The 20,200-nt window shown below is 34.5% G+C and overlaps 1 protein-coding gene across 5 annotated transcripts in view; it reads left to right on the forward strand.

Moving 5' to 3' along the window:
• The window catches only part of ATP11B (ATPase phospholipid transporting 11B (putative)), a 112,941-nt gene that overhangs the window by 82,430 nt on the left and 10,311 nt on the right, over positions 1-20,200 (forward strand). The window contains exons 26-30 of one of the 5 annotated variants that reach the window (XM_087861421.1): positions 10,224-10,289; positions 10,830-10,933; positions 11,134-11,299; positions 13,828-13,913; positions 16,823-16,948. In XM_087861421.1, coding sequence (XP_087717547.1) covers positions 10,224-10,289; positions 10,830-10,933; positions 11,134-11,299; positions 13,828-13,913; positions 16,823-16,907 — 507 coding nt within the window. In that variant the 3' untranslated portion in view covers positions 16,908-16,948. Of the gene's footprint in view, positions 1-1,118; positions 5,950-10,223; positions 10,290-10,829; positions 10,934-11,133; positions 11,300-13,827; positions 13,914-16,822; positions 16,949-20,200 lie in introns of those variants that run through there. The other 4 variants (XM_045776690.2, XM_045776691.2, XR_015724140.1 and 1 more) reach the window with 4 other exon arrangements.

The following is a 20,200-nucleotide window of genomic DNA, read 5'->3' on the forward strand; positions in this document are numbered from 1 at the left end:
TTGTGTCAAGTGTATGTGGTAGCTTATTAAATTATAATAACCTTCTGTAAGGAAAATATCATCAGTACTTTTGGCGTATTAGAAAATTAACCTGAGAGAGGTTAAAAAATTTGCCTTAGGTCACACAATAAGTAAATTACAAGAATGGAATTCCAGTTCAGATCTGTGTGACTTCAAAGCCTGTGTGCTTAGCCATGATCCTAAGTTCCTTTGAGAAACAAGTTATTAGCCCAGTGCTTTTCTGCATAAAAGTGCCACCTATTCAAGGATCATCAAACTTAGATGAGTAAGTATGCCCATTTCCACCTGAAATATTAGGATGAAAACTGGACAAAGGGAAAAAGAGGAAGAAGGAACATGTCATCCACAAAAGGAAATTAAATTTTTTGTTGCTAGTTACTAATTTTTTCCTGATTTTAAAAGTAGTATGTGTCCATTGTAGTAAATTTGAAATATATGGGAAAAAATATAAAGAAAATTAAATCACCTGTTGTCCTTCTACCTAAGTATAATTACCTCTATGATTTTAACATGTTTCACCCATTCTTTTTTATTTTTTGCTATTTTCCATTAACCTCATAATTTATATCCCCTTATTTCTCAATGATAGCCTTATAATTATCCCATTATAGCCTAAGTGATTTTCCATGTTATTAAAAATACTTCAAAAATATTTTTTCATGGCTGCATAATATTCTATTACATAATTAAGTATTCCCTTAATTCGAGAATTTAAATGTTTCTTGTGTTTAGTGACTCTTCTAAAATTAAATCTTTAGCATACTGTATACAGAAGATAATTTTTTTTTAATTTGAGAGAGAGCACCGGGGTGGGGGGAGCTGGCAGAGCTGAGGGGGAGAGAGAGAATCTCAAGCAGGCTCCACACCCAGTGCAAAGCCCAGTTCTGGGCTTGATCTCAAGACCCTGAGATCATGACCTGAGCCAAAATCAAGAGTCAGACTAAGTCACCCAGGTGCCCCCAAAGAGAAAATCTTTATGAAGGTAAATTGTTTGGCCTCTGGTACAAAAGTTTTTTCTCTTTACCACCTATTATCAGTTTCCTTTTTTTTTTTCTTTTAACTCAAATTGTAAATCATTGACTTCTTTTCCCTTTTAGCCTACCAGTTCTACCACTCTGCTATATACCACTAGAAATTAATCTACTACTCCCTGCCACCAATGCTAGGTGGAAAAGAAGCCCACATTGGAATCAGGTGCATCAAATCCACATCCTGACACCTGAAGTTATTTGAATGATTTGAGATGTTAGTTAACCTAAGACTCAGTTTCCTCACCTGCAAAATTATAGGAGCATAATCCTTACTTTATAGGTTTGCTATGAGGATGAAATGGTATATGTAGAGCATCAGCCATAGTGGCTACCATATAGAAGTACTCGATAAGTCTTGGCAGTGTTAGTTGTTTTTTTTACCATCCAGTCATTATTTTGAAGACCCTGTCCTTCCCATTCCCTTCTGATCTACTTCCCCCAGAATCTTTCCTCTTTCAGTGTGTAAGTTAAACTGTCCGTGCTGGCTTTCTCAGAACATGCTGCTGTGGTTTCTAGTTCCAAGCCATTGTTGCATTTCCTCTAGGGTGTCTTTCCTCTTTTTCCAAAAGTCTCTGTTATGACCGTCAGTTCTTCAGGGTTGAGCCCATAGAGCTCTGTCCTTTTGCTCCTCTTACCTCATTCTGGTCTGGAAAATCTTTTTAAACATCTATCCCATATCCCATTGTTCAGCACTGAATGTGTTGACTACTTTCTGTTTTCCAGTAATTATTCTTGTATGCCCAAGAAATCTACAGTTGAAAGCCTGAAGTAGAAAACATTGTTAGGGGGAAGTACTGGGAGAGGAGTGGCTCAAGGTAAAGATGAAGTTGATGCAAATAAGTGATCCTGAGAGGAGCAGGAAAGAGTTGAAATAGTTTGGAGTCCAGGTAGGGTAGGACAGTTCAGGGGAAGTTAAGTTCTACTCCCATTTTTTTTGTATGAGGGCCTAGCAGTATCATAACTACTATAGGTGTGAATTTTCAAAAAGTATTTTTGAAGTATTCCCTCATTCTTAATTTCTTTTTAACTTAGGAAAGAACTACTCATTCATTCTTCATATATTCTCAGATCTTTTTTAACAGGTCTTCCTTTCCCTTAGTAAAATACAAAAATCCTGATAAATTTTCTCTGGGATTTGGAAAAACTGGAAGAATGCATATGACATGGCTCAGTGTGTGTGTGTCTAAAAAGGTGCTTTCCTGTGGACAGATCTTTACCTTCAGAGCACCATTTAAAAAAGACATAGTGACTAATTTTTAATTGTTTTTCTCCAAAATAGTAGAAGAATTAAATTCATGTAAAATTTGCCTAGCCTTATGCAGGCTTAAGATACTTATAGTGTTTGGAATATGAGTTAAAACCTGGGCTTCTCTTAAAATGCAGTAGTGTCATTTTATCACAAATATTTGTGCAAAAGTTACAGATTAGTAATTTGGTCAATATATCATGTGGGTAATGTCATTTTATTTTCAAAGCTAAAAATGAGCTTAACATAAAAATTTAAATTATTTCTGTGATCCAACAGGATCACCATTTCTTTTTACTTAAAGAATTTTGACAAAAGGTAAAACTGTTATAAAATATTTGTTAGAGATCTTGATGTTACTTTGTTTTTGACAAAAACTTTGGTTTTATTTTATTTTTTTAAGTTTTTACTTTGATTCCCATTAGTTAACATACAGTGTTATATTAGTTTCTGGTGTACAATACGGTGATTCAGCACTTCATGTATCACCCAGGGCTCATCACCACAAGTGCTCTCCTTAATCCCCGTCACCTATTTAACCCATCCTCCCACCCCTCTCCCTTCTGGTAACCATCAGTTTGTTCTCTATAGTTAAGAGTCTGTTTCTTGGCTTTTCTCTCTCTTTTTCCCCTTTGCTTGTTTTTTTTTCTTAAATTGCACAAATGAGTGAGTCAGTCAGATCTTGATATAACTTAAAAAATTTTTAAGTCCTCCAGGGGCCCTTGGAGGCCCAGCCAGTAGAGCATCTGACTCTCAATCTCAGGATCATAAGTTCAAGCCCCACATTGGGTGTAGAGATTACTTAAAAATATGAAAAAATTAATTAAAAAATATTTTAAGTACTCTAAAAATAATAGAAAAACTGACTTCCATGAAAGCATTTTTTTAAAAAACAGCTTGATTGAGGAACACCTGGGCGGCTCAGTTGGTTAAGCATCTGCCTTTGGCTCAGGTCATGATCCCAGGGTCCTGGGATTGAGTCCTGCCTTGGGCTTCTTGCTCAGCAGGGAGCCTGCTTCTCCCTCTGCCTGCCCCCCACTTGTGCTCCCTCTCTCTCTCTGACAAATAAATAAATAAAATCTTTTTAGAAAATAAATAAAAAATAAAAGTTTGATTGAGTTTCATTTGATATACAGTGAACTGCACGTATTTAAAAATATATAATTTGAGGGATGCCTGGGTGGCTCAGTTGGTTAAGCATCCAACTCTTGATTTCAGCTCAGGTCATAATCTCAGGGTCATGAGACTGAGTCCGTGGTCTAGCTCCATGCTGGGCTTGGAGCCTGCTTAAGATTCTCTCTCTCCCCCTCCTTCTGCCCTTCCCCCCAATTCCCCTCACCCTGGCTCATGCACTTGCATGTGCATAATGTGTTCTCTCTCTAAAAAAAAATTATATATATATACATATATATAATTTGATACTTTTTAAAAGGTTTTTAATTCCAGTTAACATACAGTATTATATTAGTTTCAGGTGTACAATATAGTGATTCAGCAATTCCATACAAAACCCAGTGCTCATCACAACAAGTGCACTCCTTAATCCCCATCACCGATATCACCCATCCCCCCACCCATCTCCTCTCCAGTAACCATCAATTTATTCTCTGTAATTAAGAGTCTGTTTCTTGTTTTTGTCTCTCTTTTTTTTCCCTTCTTTGTTTTGTTTTCTTAAATTCCACGTGAGTGAAATTGTATGGTATTTGTCTTTCTCTAACTTATTTCACTTAGCATTATACTCTCTAGTTCCATCCATGTTATTGTAAATGGCAAGATTTCATTCTTTTTTTATGGCTGAATAATAGTTCACTGTATATATGTAGCTCCTCTTTATCCATTCATCAATCAGTGGACACTTAGGCTGCTTCCATAATTTGGCTGTTGTAAATAATGCTGTTATAAACATAGGGGTGCATGTATCCCTTTGAATTAGTTTAATTCTTTGTAAATACCCAGTAGTGCAAATTCCTGGATCATAAGGTAGTCCTATTTTTAACTTTTTGAGGAAACTCCATGCTGTTTCTCACAGTGGCTGCTCCAGTTTGCATTCCCACCAACAGTGCACAAGGGTTCCTTTTTCTCCACATCCTCACCAACACCTGTTGTTTCTTGTGTTGTTGATTTTAGCCATTCTGACAGGTGTGAGGTGATACCTCATTGTAGTTTTGATTTGTATTTCCCTGATGGTAAGTGATGCTGAGCATCTTTTCATGTGTCTTCTTGGCCCTTTAGATGTCTTCTTTGGAGAAATATCTGTTCATGTCTTCTTCCCATTTTTAACTGGGTTGTTTGTTTTTTGGGTGTTGAGTTTTATAAGTTCTTTATATATTTCGGATGCTAACACTTTATTGACTTTGTCATTTGCAAATATCTTCTCCCATTCCATCGGTTGCCTTTTAGGTTTGCTGATTGTTTCCGTTTCTAGGCAGAAGCTTTTTATTTTGATGTAGTCCCCACAGTTTATTTTTGCTTTGGTTTCCCATACCTCAGGAGACATACGTAGAAAAAAGCTGCTAAGGCTAATGTCAAAGAAGTTACTGCCTGTGCTCTCTTCTAGGATTTTTATGGTTTCAGGTCTCATATTTAGGTCTTTCATCCATTTTGAATTTACGTTTGTGTGTGGTATAAGGAAGTGGTCTAGTTTGTTTATGTTGAATGTTGCTGTCCAAGTTTTCCCAGCACCATTTGTTGAAGAAACAGTCTTTTTCCCATTGGATATTCTTTCCTGCTTTATAGAAGAATCCAATGCTTTTTTGTTTACCCGTCTTAGCATTTTTAGGAGTACAGTTCAGTAGTGCTAAGTATATTCATATTGTTATGCAACAGATCTTCAGAATTTTTTCATCTTGAAAAACTGAAACTCTATAAACAACTACCCATTTCCCCTTCTTCCCTGCCCCTGGAAATCACCATTCTACTTTCTGTTTCTATGAATTTGACTACCTATGAAATGACTTTTTTAAAAGAGCTAAATAACTGGGAGGTAAACACCAGTGAAGAATGTTTATTTGAGTAAATTAAGAGGTATTAAAACAAATGACTGTGTTTTGTTTTGTTTTGTTTTTTTAAAGAAGACTTTATCTCCTCTGTTGATCTGTGCAGAGTAAGTCACCTCATCTTGGGACACACATGCTCTGACAATGTTGCTGTTCAGAGTATTTTTGGAAATACCTTGCTGAGATCACAGAAAGACAATATAAGCTAACTTTCTCAGGGAAAAAGCTATTAAAATTTCAGATGGGGAAGATGCTACTTAAGATTATAGAAAGGAAAAGAAGGTGGAGAAACAATTCAGATTCAAAGACTTCACCTCCAGTTAAAGCAGCCTTCTATAGGATGCAAAGGAAGGCATGCCGGCTTGCATAAGAGTGTATTAGAAGAGTAAAACCCTATAATGAAGTAAACAGAAAGGAGGGAATTGTAAGCATGGTGAAAGGGGAAAACTATGATGTAGGGAGGAAAATATCAGAAGAGTTTCAGAGTTAGCTGAGTTCCCATCCCAACCCTACATGATTTTCTGCTTCTCTGGTGGTTTCAGCCAAAGGCTTCACAAGGAGGAGGATTAAAGAAAAACAGTTCCTGTTACCTCAGGAACTCAAATTCTAATATCTACTGCACTCATTCTCAGTGGTCTGATGTGAAAACTACAAAGTATGTAACTACTATTTAAAATGATATTTGGCCCAAATAAGGGTTTTTTTTTTATTTGCTTGTTCATTTTGTTTTTGTGCTATGATGTGTGTAGGAACTCAAAGGAAAATGTCTACCATAAATGATTTTTGCTCCTTATGAAATTATACCCAATTTGAAAAACTAAAGTAATTGAAATTCCAAAAACATAGGATTGGGAGAAAAGGGGAAAAGCTGGGGCGCCTGGGTGGCTCAGTCGTTAAGCGTCTGCCTTCAGCTCAGGGCGTGATCCCGACATTCTGGGATCGAGCCCCACATCAGGCTCCTCCGCTGGGAGCCTGCTTCTTCCTCTCCCACTCCCCCTGCTTGTGTTCCCTCTCTCACTGGCTGTCTCTCTCTCTGTCAAATAAATAAATAAAATCTTAAAAAAAAAAAAAAAAAAGAAAAGGGGAAAAGCTATTAGAATATTCTAATTCCAGTTAGACTTCTCCAGTGGAGATGTTGGAATTGTTAGAGCCCTAGTACCCTTCTAAAATATATATTGTATACTGTTCCCCTCATTAAATATTTAATGAGATAGAAAGGATTAAGGAAGAAAAGTAATTCACCCCTTCATCAAACCTTCTAGGTCTGGACCGTTTGCCAGATTAACTAGCAACACTAGGTAGAATGAGCAGATGAAATTTCAGGTTGTCCTTTTGAGAGAAAGAAAAATAAACCTTTTTATACCATTTACTATTTTTTTCTTGAAATTATAGTGATTTTTCCCCCTTATTTCCTGTCCTTAATTAACTTCTTTTTCATGCTATACATGTTATCAGCTGTTGAAACCTAACTTAGGATCAAACGGCAAGAGGTCTGTATTAAGACTAGAAATATACCATTTTGTATCTATATTCCCGAGAGAATACAGTATCTTTTATTTCAGTGTAAATGATTTAACCACTGTTACTACCCGTCAGGTCATTCAAGAACATGTATGCAATTTAATTCCTATGAGTAAATACAGATTTCTTTGAATAAAAGATTATATGATGAATATAACTTTATCATAGTTCATTATAGAATTTCCCAGTATGTTCACTTATTCATGAGACAAATATTTAAAGAACTAGTAATATTCCAGGCAATTGATAGAAAATGAAATGTAGTATACATTAGAGAACAGAAAAATATACCTTTCTTCTTGTGGTATCACCCAGCAATTGGTCAGATGTTTAAAATCTATAATAAAGAGAGTTTGTGCTGGAGAACTAAACAACTGATTAATTATAAGGAAGCTAATTCATTTATAGATCACTGTATAGTTAAGTTGAATCTAATATAGAAAAAATTTTCATCTTGTTTATTCTTAAACTCCTTCTTGCCTAACCTGGGACTTTACTTCTGCAATTATGTTTTCTCTTTCCTTCATCATTAACCTGTTGTCCTCTATTAGATCAAACCAGTCACATACAGACATGTTCCAGTATCTCCCATCTTCTAATAAAAACCACAGTTCCTTGACCTACTGCTTTGCTGCACTGCTTTGGCTGTATTTTTATTTGTGTATCTTTAGAGCAAAATTTGAAGAAGTTACTGTTTTTTGCTCTTTCTACTTTCTGCCTTCCCTTCTCCCCTGAACATACTCCTATGAGGCTTTCACTCCCAGCACTCCATCAAAACCATGTTCCTTATGGTCACCAGCTACCTCCACATTGTTCAGTCCAAAAGCATGTCTCAACCCTTATGAACTCAACCACTGGGCACAATTTACAAAGCCTTCCTACCTGCCACGTTATCTTCTCTCAGCTTCTGTTAGTTACTTTGGCTTTCTTACTATCTTTTCAGTCTTCTCTTTCTTACTATCTTCTCAGGATCAGAGTTTCCCACCCTCTGCACTAATGATATTTTGAGCCAAATAATTTTTTATTGTTGGGATTCATCCTATGAATTGTAGGATGTTAAACAGCATACTTAGCCTGTATCCACTAGATGCAAGTAGTGTACATGCATGCCCTCCCCATTTATGACAATCAAAAATGTCTCCAGACCCAGCCAAATGTGCCTTGGGAGGAGAAATCACCCCTACTGGAGAACCACTCTTCTAAATGGAGTAGTGGCCTAGAGCTCAGTGCTATGACGTTTTTTCTTCTTTATCCATGTATAGGGTTAGCTCATTTTTCCCAGCATTTAAATACTGCTTATATGCTGAGAACTCCTAAATTTACATCTCTGCCAGTCTCTCCTCAGATTCAAATAACTACCTTCTCCACTGAACAAATCACAGAGAACTCTCAGAATTTACACAGCTAAACAGAATTTTATATCTTCTGTAAACCCATTTCCCTTCCACTTTTTACCCAACTGCTCAGGCAAGTCCAGGAATTATTTTTTATTTCCCTTCTCTCACAACTGATACGCAGTCATATTGGTTCTAGTGTCACATATATCTTGAATGTTTCCACTTCTCTCCCCACAGTCCAGATCTCACCATCTCTTTCTGGACTGTAGTAACTGCCTCTGCCTGCTCCTGCTTTTATTATTCCCTTTTCTACTTTCTGTTCTCCACACAGCAGCCCAGGTGGTCTTTTAAAAATGAAAATTTGATCGTATATCTAATGACCTGCACAAAACATCCAGTGACTAATTACAGTATAAAAACATCTCATCCATCCCTACTCCATCTGCCTATTGGACTGTATTACCTACCACCTTCCCTTTATTCACTCTAGTCATACTAGTTGTCTTGTTCCTTTAGTAGATCAATTTGTTCCTGCCTTAGGACCTCCGCATTTGCTGTTTTTCTACCTGGATGCTTTTCTCTCACATGGGCATGTGACTGACTCCCCACTCCAGTAAAATGTTATCTCCCTCAATCTTCCATCACTTCTTGACACCCACCTCCCCTACATTTATTTTTCTTCATAGCACTAATCTCTACCTGAAAGTATATATTTTAAGGTTTGTTTATTATATGTCTCCTCCACTATGTGTAAGCTTCATGAGGTCAGGAACTTTTTCTTAGCACTGCTTTGTTCCCAAGGCCTGGAATGGTACTTGGTATGTCATAGATGCTCAGCTACTATTTGTTGAGTATACAAATATATAATGAATGATCCTTTTTAGTTTGGAATACAAATTTGGCTTTATTAAATAATTAGGTAACAAATTCAGCTGGAAGAAGTGATAGAAAACAAACCTGAAAGAGGTAGCAGGCATTCCTCCAAGAGCAAAGTTGAGTGAGACCAATTGATTTTTCAGGTCATTTCTAGAGATGATAAAAACAGGAAAATGAGGGGTTTAATATGACTTTTCCATTCCTTTACTCTTGAAAATCAACTCCCAATATACCCTCAAATGAAAGATTACTCATCGATGTTTCATTGTTGATGGTAACTATTATTTATTGTTTGCTTATTATATACCAGGCATCCTGTCATTTTTATTTATCCTAAATCTTATAGAAACCTGTAAAGTTCTTCCCCCATTTTACAAGTAAAAAGGCAGATGCAGAGAGGTTAAGTAATTTTTCAGACATCAGTAATAAAAAGAAACGTTATTCCCTTTTGTTAGACGTCAGTAATAAAAAGAAACATAACCTTTTAAATAATTTTTTAAACCAGTGATAAAAACTGGCTACTTTGTACACTTAATTAACATAAACTTCTGGTTCTGTTCTTATTTGTGGAAATTAAATCCTGAGATTCTTTGGGGATTCAGCATTTTTAATAAACCTTTAAGTAAAGTTTTGTCTATAAATCCCAGAATACCTTGACTGGCATTAACTGCATTTTTACATAGAATCCTTTGAGGAATAATTCCATTGGCCGTTATTTTTCCTTTCAGGTATTGGTTTTGTGTGTAAATTTCTTTTCTCCTGCTCTGCTTACACTGTGACCGGAAATATGGTGTCGAGTGATCTGTCGTAACTTCTGGTTGGAGTGGTTTCAGAAAATAACTGTGATTGAAGAATTATCATTTTTGTCGTGTGACAGGAATAAAAGCGGTCACTAACAATTACATCATTCTAACTAAAAACATTCTGTGTCACACAGTCTCAAAGCCATCTTTGGGTTTCCAATCTGATAATGTTATCCAAAGGATCATTTTAAGTGATAATGATAAACATAATAATGCTTTATGGTGTTTTTTTTCATACTGCTTTAACTGTACTAATGTCATAGATTTCAAATGTAATTGGCTTAAATAATGCAAGTGCTTTTTCGTACTTTTTGCCTTACATCTGATTTAGCATCAGGTTAACACATAATGCAGTAATGGGTTTGGTTTGTTTGGTTTTTTTTTCTGTTTAGATGTTTGGAAACTGGACATTTGGCACCTTGGTTTTCACAGTCATGGTTATTACAGTCACAGTAAAGGTATGATGCAGAAATTAGAAACATGGACACAGTTTGCGTCTGTACAATGCATAGTTAATTTTCTTTGTTTCTTTAACTGTATGTAGACATTTTTCCCTTTTTACTTTTCCTTTTTCAGTCATGAATAATTTCATTGATTGCTATTTTAATAATTAGTTTCGTAAAAAAAAATTAAGTTCATTATTTTGGAGAGCCTCAGCTGATTTTTATGGTCAATAAAGGTTAACCCCACAATATTCATCTCTGAAATTTTACTTCTCTGTATATAAAGCTAGACAACATGGGTTGTTTAGGCCATGGAGTAGAGAATAAAGTACTCATGAAAATTTCTGTGCTGCTTCCTCATAGAAGAAAAACATTATAAATTTGAAATTGTTCAATTCCATACTGAACCCTTTCATTAGTATTTACCTTCTGAGGGACTTTGCCATAGGAACTTTAAGCACTTAGAATTCTACATTTTGCTCTTGAATTTTATCTGAGAGGTTTAAGTAAATATTTATTATCTTGTATTAAGGATTTAAAAAAAATTTTTTTTAGATGGCTTTGGAAACTCATTTTTGGACCTGGATCAACCATCTTGTTACCTGGGGATCTATTATATTCTATTTTATATTTTCTTTGTTTTATGGAGGCATTCTCTGGTAAGTGATTATATTATATTTTAATTATATTGATTCAGCTGTTTATTGTAATAGATTATATTGTGAACAAATTCCACTCAGAATAATTTTGAGACCCTATCTGATGATAAATTTACTTCTTTCGGTTGATCTTACTGATACGGAGAAGAAAAATTAACAATTACTGAGTATCTTCTATGTTCTACCTTCTTTCTTTGCAGGCCATTTTTGGGCTCCCAGAATATGTACTTTGTATTTATTCAGCTCCTATCAAGTGGTTCTGCTTGGTTTGCCATAATACTCATGGTTGTTATGTGTCTATTTCTTGATATTGTGAAGAAAATATTTGACCAACAGATCCATCCTACAAATACTGAAAAGGCACAGGTACCCACTGTTTATATATAATACCTTTTTAAATTAGAACTGTTCTGTAACAACAGTTCTGTAACAATGAACAACTGTCATTATAATTTGCTTATATCACAGAGTAGATAATTATCCATTCTTGTATCAAGTATTTTGCAAAACAAATATTGGTAAATATGGTATTTTTTTAGTTGTTTCTTATTTCTATTAATTTTGACTCCTGACAAAATAAAAAATTTTTTAATTGTTATTCACGGAACTCCAGATTTTTAAATATAAGACTATCGAGTAAAGAAAAAAGAAAAAAGAAAAAAAAAAAGACTACCAAGTTATATCCAGATAATGGTAGTAAATATGTTTTAAGTAACATTATCACAGCATTCAATCAGAGGTATATAATTGGGATATATATCTATATCTTTAGAAACATTGGAATTCTAGTAATACTTTTTCAGGTTACATTGTTTTCAACAAGAGTATGAAATAAGTACTTTAACCTAAATAATTTTTACGGAATGGATTTTTGTAAAATATATTTTCTTACTCAACATTAATCAATAAATATTAAGCTACAGCAAATATTAACAGTATGTTACATAGTGTGTAAGAATACAGGCTTTAGGGCCTGACAATTCTCAGTTCAAAAACCCAGTTCTACCACTTGGTAGCTCTGTAAATTTAAGTCTCAGTTTCCTCAGGAGCAGTAAAATTATGATAGAAGTATCTATTTTATTACCTTTGTAATGAGGGTTAAATGAAATAGTGTTAATAATAAGTAGATGCTCAAGAATGGTAACTGGTTGAATGTGCCATTTTGTGTATTTGACTTGTACATAGTTGAGATTTTTTGACTGGTACTAGGTTGAGATTTTTTTCTGCATGTTTGCTACATGCCAAGCAAATTTTGTTTAAATTTTGAAAATTTAGTTGCATATTCAAAAATAGAATAACTGTTCCTTAAGTATTTAGCGGTCTGAGTTAGGCTTCCTAAACAATGTATTGACTTTAATTTCATTGATCATGTCAGTATTTCTTTAGCATTTATTTGCCTTCGTAACTCAATACTAGCCAATATACATTTTAACACCACTGAAGCAGCGTAGGCCTCTTGAAGCCTGAAAAACTTAATTCAAATAATATTTTAACCATTTGTATAATGTATGTCCCTAATCAGGTCACATCCCTCAGCCCCAGTTTCCTCTTCTATAAAATCAGAATAGTAATTACTACCTTAGGTGATCATTGAGGTAATGAATATAAAGCACCCAACCCTGGGCCTGTATGTAGTAAGGCCTCAGTAGAAGCATCATAACTATAAGGACAACGAGGATGTTGCTCTATGATACTGATCTCCAAATGGGGCTGGAGAAATGTGTATAATTGATTACTCTGTCTGCCTATGCATATATTTATATCAGTATGCTACTAACTTTTCTACTTTGCAATGTATTGCTTAAATATATATCAGAAAGTTTTGCCTATCTTTTTTCTAATCTTCAGACATAAATATTTACAGTAAGAGAGTACTATTTTTAATACATTGTCTCTTATACTTTTTTTAGACCTTTAGAGATAACATATTTGTCTTCCCCTCTTGGCCTATATAAAGTTATATTTCACCAAAATATATTAACAACATCACTTTTGAAAACTTAATTCTTTATAAAAGTGAATAATCAGATTTATTTACATTTATCTTTAGAAATCTACGTAACAGCACTTGCAAACTTATGTGTATTTGTAGAGCTTTCTTAATGATAAAAAAAAGTGATATTCATTCTTGCTACCTTTTCTATAGCTTCTTTTTAAAGGATTACATAGGAGATATTTGTTACCTTAAAGTGGACCCTTAGACGAGAAAAAGTTAAAAGTACTTTCTGTATATTTTGGTTCTTTTACCATAGGTTAAAATTGATTAAAAATAAAATGTGTGGTAAACTAATCGTTTTATCTGGGTGTGAAAGCTAATCTCCCTTTTGGCCCACTAAACTCACTTTTAAATGACTTGACCGATGTTCTATTGTGGTCTGATCCAAGGAGGAAATCTCTACTCCCACTCAGAGATCTTCTAGCCTGCTAGAAGGGTTTTTTGGGTTTTTTTCTTTTTTGCTGAAACAGTATATGGTTCATTCACAACCTACGCGTGACATTATTCCTTTGCTACATGCAGTAATCTTTATTACTTCAGACTTATATACTATTGCCACTGATTTCAAATGATGAAGAAATGGTTAGGAAGTTATCCGGTACTTCATTGTTTACCTAAAGTAGCAAGAAAAAAACATCAAAAAAAGAGTTGTCAGCATTTATTTTAGCTTTGTTTTTCTCCAGAATAGCCATGTGGTATTAAGAGTGAAGCATAAATTATTTTGACAGCAAAGCCAACAGCCCTACAAATGTCAGTCATGTATGTGTACCATGTATGATATTTCCTATTCTTGGAGGAACTGATGTCTTTACAAAGTTTGTCCTGTGTCTGTCTCTTAGGTGATGAATACAGCTCACTGACTTGTTATATGTACCATCCCTTTTCTGTCCACTTATAGATGTACTCCAACACAGTTGCTTTAAGTGACGAGTTCATCGCACTGCAGCCATTGTCGAGGGCAAGGAATCAGCTGAGCAAACTTAGGTAGAGTAGGAGGAGTAGAACCTTGTTAACTCTTCTGCATGCTAAAGGTCAATGAAACAATATTCAAAAGATGGGCAGAGGCATGAATTAAGAGTGGGGCATTTTTGTTAGCACAGCTCTGTCTCTAATTTGACCTTTATTAATATGTATATTAAAACTTAAAATATATATCCATTTCTTCTTGGAGAAGAAAATTCAGATGAAAATTCAGCATAACAGGACAGAGATCTGTATCTTATTACATATTTTACACCTTAACTACCTTTTATAGTACAATTCTAATGCTTCTGCTTGTCATATAATTGTCATAATTAAGGATGCTCCTGCATGTTGAGTAACTTAAGCTACAGAAATTCATCATAAAGTTTAAAGTTTTAAGTTTCAGTTACTTGGAAGTGAGAGTTGCCCATTTTTTATCTTGCCTTACTCTGTGCTGTAAGTACATGTGTGTATTTGTCTTTGTACACTGTAATGGCTGCTGAAGCATTTCGTATCCTTGCTACTGTTTAGTGCATCTGTAAATTGCACAATATATTTTGTATCTCTCAAACATATATCTTTATCTCCACAGACAGATCCATTCTGTCAGCTTCCACAAAAATAATAGTATAGAGCTGTCTTTTAATGGAAGAGAATGAAAGCTTAAATCCTGAAACATTTGATTTTAAGATACCAGAATTATTTATTAAGTTTAACTCCAGTCTGATTTGAAGAGGAAAAGTAATATAACTTAAAAAAAAAATTTTTTTTTTAACTTTTGGCACTCTTCAGTTTCTCGCCTTGTCAGTATCTTGTGTATTCTCAATTATATTTTTTTTAATTTTTTTTTTTTATTCTCAAGGTTTCTGATCTGTCTGTGTTCATTTGATCAAGCAAATGACCTTGACAAAACATTGCTTAAATAATGTCTTATGGAACTCTATGAGTTCACAATTTTGAGCTGTTCTAAAGTTTTATCAGACCTTTCAATTTTATTATCTTCCAGATTTTTGAAATATTCTACTTTGAATTACAAAAGTGTAATAATTGTACATGAATATAAAAATGGATGTTTAAGTGGTAGTCAACTAAATTTTATGTTTAAAATAAGAACTACAATCAAAACAAACTTGAGGATTTGCCTTCTACCTATGGTTGAGTCAAATGTGTATAGCACATTTTATCCATACGTGCCTTTGAATATCTAATTATTTAACTCTAAGACAGTAGGAGAATTTGTTATTTAAAAGAACATCTGGCAAACTCTTTGGTCAAGTGAAGATAATTTTTGCATTGTGAATAATCTTGCTGTTTTTATGAAATCATATTTTCACATATCATATTGGCTTAAATCAGGCCATGTGGGGGTTTTTTGAGCAATAATAGACTAAAAAAAAATGAGGTAAGGATATCATAAATTAGAGAGATCCCAGTTTCTGTAACAGTGTGATAAGGTAGCAAGCCTAACATTCATCTGTGAAAAAAACACAATGACAGCAGGGTCTACTTGTCAGGTAGCCCTTGCTGCAAGCCACTCTCCAATCAGATAGGGTAGCAAAAGGAGAAGAGCCCTGTTGGGGAGACAGCAGTAACACTAACCTGGGTGTTAGTGATGCCCTTGGTACCACAGCTTGTGTGTCCTAACCAAATCAGTTCACCTCTCTGAGCCTCCAGGTTCTTCACCTATCAGGTGATCATTTTACATACTGTGGTCTGTTTACTTATTGTCAGCATCAGAGAACAAAAAGAAAAAATATTATGCTCAACCAAAGGCCAGGCAGAAATACGAGTTGTTTAAATGAGCAGTGAGTGACCACTGGGTGGGCATTTGCTCATGGCTGCATGAAGAACAAGTGCTCATGTACATCTATCTGCTGATGCATCCTGTGAATTTTGAATACATCTTTTTTTTGAATTGCATTAAACAGTATTCCTGGGTGTGATCCATGGTAGCTTAATTGTGTACTCTTTTGACAGAGGAAAATTATACAGATATAAAATATCTTTAAGAGTTTTCAAATCTTTAATCAGGTTAGTACTTCTTAAGAACCAGTAACATAAAACTATTAATTTTTTTCATGAAAGAAAATTCATTTTGAGTATTTTTCCATCCCCTGTCTTATAGGCAGAGTTATAATAATAATAATAATAATAATAAGCTATCTTCACATAAGCTTATTGTACTCTTGAAACCAAGGACTTCTACTATATTTTTTATACATGTAAGACATTTGCCATAGCATTTTTTTTAATAGAAATAATTATTGGTCAGTCCTAAGACTGAGAAAACACATAATGAGGAAAAATTTGTTTTTTATTCATTGAGGACATTTTCTTATAATTTAAAAAAGTTTCACATTAGCATGGCTATCAGAACATACTCCCTAGAAGAAAATAAAAAGCAAAGAATAAAAATTTGTGTAAATTAGCACTCACTAAAAAGATATATTTCAAGTTAAAGATTAAATTAATTTTGTTAAATAAGTCAAGGCCCCCCCTTACCGACATGTCTAGCATTTGAAAGGCCATGTGAGTGACCCTTCTGCTCTGCTAAAGTTCACTTAGAGTAGTCTTTTGAGAAGGGAGCATGAGAGTTGTGAAAAAGGGCATGCATACTTTTGCAATAAGAATCCTAAATCTCGGTGGCAAGGAATTTAATAGAAGAAATTGAATTTTATTGAAGGAAATCTGGTTTTAATCTAACTCTGTGCACTGGAAAATCATGGCTTAATTTTGTGTGCTTTGTTGTATTCCCCTTAAGAAGCTGCTGTTAGCTCTCCTTTGTGACAGTAAATGAATGTGGTGTTGTATGAACATTCATTTGTGCCTCGCAGATTGTGGACCCCAACTTGCTGTTTTGATTCTAAACCTCTTTTACAGTGAAAGTATTGTTCTGTAATATGAGACTTATTGCTTTTCTGTCCTTCCAGATGGAAGAAGATAAGGGTTCAGTCAGCTCAGCATATGAATTTGCTGAAAGCAAGCACAGAGGGGAGGACAGTAGGCACCTGCTAGCTGAGGCTTGCAGCCAGCAGGACAGTTCTTACGTGCACTAGGTAGTACTGCGCTGGACCTTCCTGGGGACATATCTGCTAAGTTCTCATGCTTGGGGCATGCTATGGGAGAACTGGCCTGACTTTCAGCTTTTACTTTACTAATCCGTCATCGTTCCTCATATGTTTACTGTTTTTGTTTACTTGTCTTCCTTTTTTGTGATCTTTACATTTTTTATATGTCCATCCCTGAATATTTTATTAGTCTTCCTTTGGAGTTACAGTGTTAAATCATACTTCACCTCAAATTCTAACCTAGTAAGGTATTCTCACAACCTGTTGTTTATATTCAAGAAATTATTCCTTTTCACTTCTTTTGAAAATATGCCATGCTATTTCTATTATTTCTGAAGTCAGTTTTCCCATTTGAAGTGGTAGTTGTGTATCATTTTATACATCTTAATGTAGTTAGATGCCAAATTACTTATCTAAGTTTAGCTCTTGAGTTGAATGATCCAATGAATGAGTGCTTAGATGTGGTACTGAATAATTTTCTGTTGACTGATATTCATCAGACTCTCACTTTTTACTTTTCATAAACTTTCATAGTTAGATCTTTGTAATAAAGAAAAGTATGAATTGAGGACTTGATTCACTCACCTCTTGAGGAGTAAACCCTAACAACCACTTAGACCTTATTGGAATATGCAAAATATTTTGATTGGTAATAATTATGGAGGATAAAAATTCTTACTACTAATAATTATATTTTTACTTGGATTATTTGCCATTTTTATAATTACTGGTCAATAAGTGCTACTGTCTCATTTGAGATAAAACGTCATAAATGGTGAAACTTGCAAACAAAACTACTTGAAAATTATAAATCTTAACTCTACCATGGAATCAGACCATAGAACAGGGACAGTAATTTGAAAAACCTGAATTCTGGAAGACATAAATTTTTTTTACGATATGTTAGTCACCATACAGGAGTACATCATTAGTTTTTGATGTAGTGTTAAATTAGATTCCTTTAGTGAACTGCCCTAAATGAAAAATGTTGAAGATTAACTATGTTGAAAAATGTTGAAGATCAACTCATTATTATTATTAATTGAAAAGAAATTCAAAAGAACTCTGAACTTTTGTTTTGGGATGCTCTGTATGATTATTTTTACTATATATTTTTCCTGTATTTTGCTTTGATAAATATAGAAAAATTTTTAGTTCTTAAAATATGCCCTAATTGAGCTGCAAAGAAAATTCAGCTGAAGAGCTCACTGAGTAAAGATGGGGAGCTGGCCCGGATTTATGTTATGCCCTGGATAATCCCCAAAGCAGATAATCCACTTGGGACCTGACTAGACTAAAGCTATAGAACTATGTCCTCTGTGATAGAAGTTCCCCAAGGGTTCAAGTTCAAGTGGATATTTCATAAAACATGGATCTGGTACTGCTTTGCTCTAATATGTCTATTAAAATGTATAATATAGTTGAGAGATGGGTTCTTAGAATGCTCCTAATAACAGGGGCCTTGTTATGTTACTTTTACAAAAGGGTGATGAGTGAATTTTCTCATTATCCTGTGATAGTTGATCTTTCTTCCTATAAACGGAAAGTTAGAAGAACCCCGAAACCATGAATATGGTTTTAGTAAAATATGGTTTTTTCTGCTTATCACTAAATTTTCATTGGTTGAGTGAAGTATACCTTGACTATTTCCCTTATATATCTCTGCCTTTGCCATATATTTTGAAATAAAAATCACTTCAAAAAAATAAGCGTTATATAATATCCCTCTTGTATTTTTCCTGTCTTGACATGGCAGTTGTTTTTCCCTAATCGAAATATGGTCAGCCTTGCCAAATCAGGCAGAGGACGATGTTGAGCCCTAAATGTTGTCGTGGGCAAGCACCTTCTAGTCATCTCCCTCCACTGACTGGCCTCTTTGGCCTCCACTGTTTTGTCATTTCTCTGTCCCTAGATTCCTGGCCTGCTCTGGATGTTCTCTTTTCAGTTATACCTAGCAACTATAGGGGTGTCAACAGGATGTTAGGGCCGTTGACCTTTCTCATTGTGGACCTGGATGCTAAGCCCCAGACCTGAAACCTGCCACCACCCACAACAACAACAACAATTTTGAGTAGTTTCAACCAACTACAAGTCACCTTCCTCTTCTGTGACAAAGATACATCTACTGTCTCATTTAACAAAGTATTGAACTACAAAAGGAGCAGAAAACTTTAGTGGCCTGGATTCAGTTGTTTGCCAGTAAAAGCTATACTTTGCTGAGTAAAATTCTGTGAGCAAACAGAACTGAAAATTTAAAAAAGCTAATAGTCGTAAGGCTGCCACTAGTAGCAAGACCTGCATGCACACCTGACAAATACAACGCTTTATAAAACTGACGTTATTTTCAAATCTGTGCTGACTCATTTGAGCAGCTTTTTCATCTGGGGGTTGAAATGAAGAAAAATATTAGTGTTGACATTATTAATATGAAACAATTACCCTCTGACATTCTTTGAACGGTTCATACTTAGAAAACAATTTTTTTTTTAGATAACTGAATTCCTAACATCAGCTGTACCATGGTTTAGTTCATTAATTAGTGTTATTCTGATTTACCCACTCCATTAAAATTGGTGATTTTATCATTTTTTACAGATAGTGATACTCTTCTTAACCTAAACTTCAAATTCCTAGTCAGATTTTGTTATTTATGTAACCACATCATTAAAATAAAGGGGCCTCAGTTCTTTCTGAAACAAGAATAAACCAAATTATTAAAATAACCATACCTGATAAATGTAATTATTATGGTATGCTTATTTTCATTGTTAAATTTAGGCAAAACATACAGAAATCTCCTCCTCTCTGGAGATCCCCAAAAGATAGTATGGAGGTATTTATATTTATAACTATCTTCCAAAGTTGTTTATTTGCCTTGAGGAAAAGGAAAGAAGGAAGAGAATGTAGAGAAGTGAATGTGAGCTTTTAGGCATGTTTTGAAGAAATGGGACAGCAGTCTTCTAAATGCCATCACTGAACAGCTACCTCTTGCATTTCGGAATAATGAGTTGAAGCCATTACTTGTTTTAAGGGTTTTATTATTCTTAACCAAATTTGGAAATCAGTACTATTTGATGGCTTTTGATTTCACATTAAAAAGAACATTTCCTTGAATACAACCGTTTTTTTCCCATAACTACAGTTTCCAGATCTCCTTTAAGGCTGTACAAGATTCTCACTTTGATTATATATTTATTATAAAACTGTTTTAAAGACAAAAGAACAAATATGGTTAATAGT

Source organism: Ursus americanus, chromosome 4 (genome assembly GCF_024610735.1).
Source record: "Ursus americanus isolate L20-20 chromosome 4, mUrsAme1.1.p, whole genome shotgun sequence".
In the NCBI taxonomy this organism is placed as follows: Eukaryota; Metazoa; Chordata; class Mammalia; order Carnivora; family Ursidae; genus Ursus; species Ursus americanus.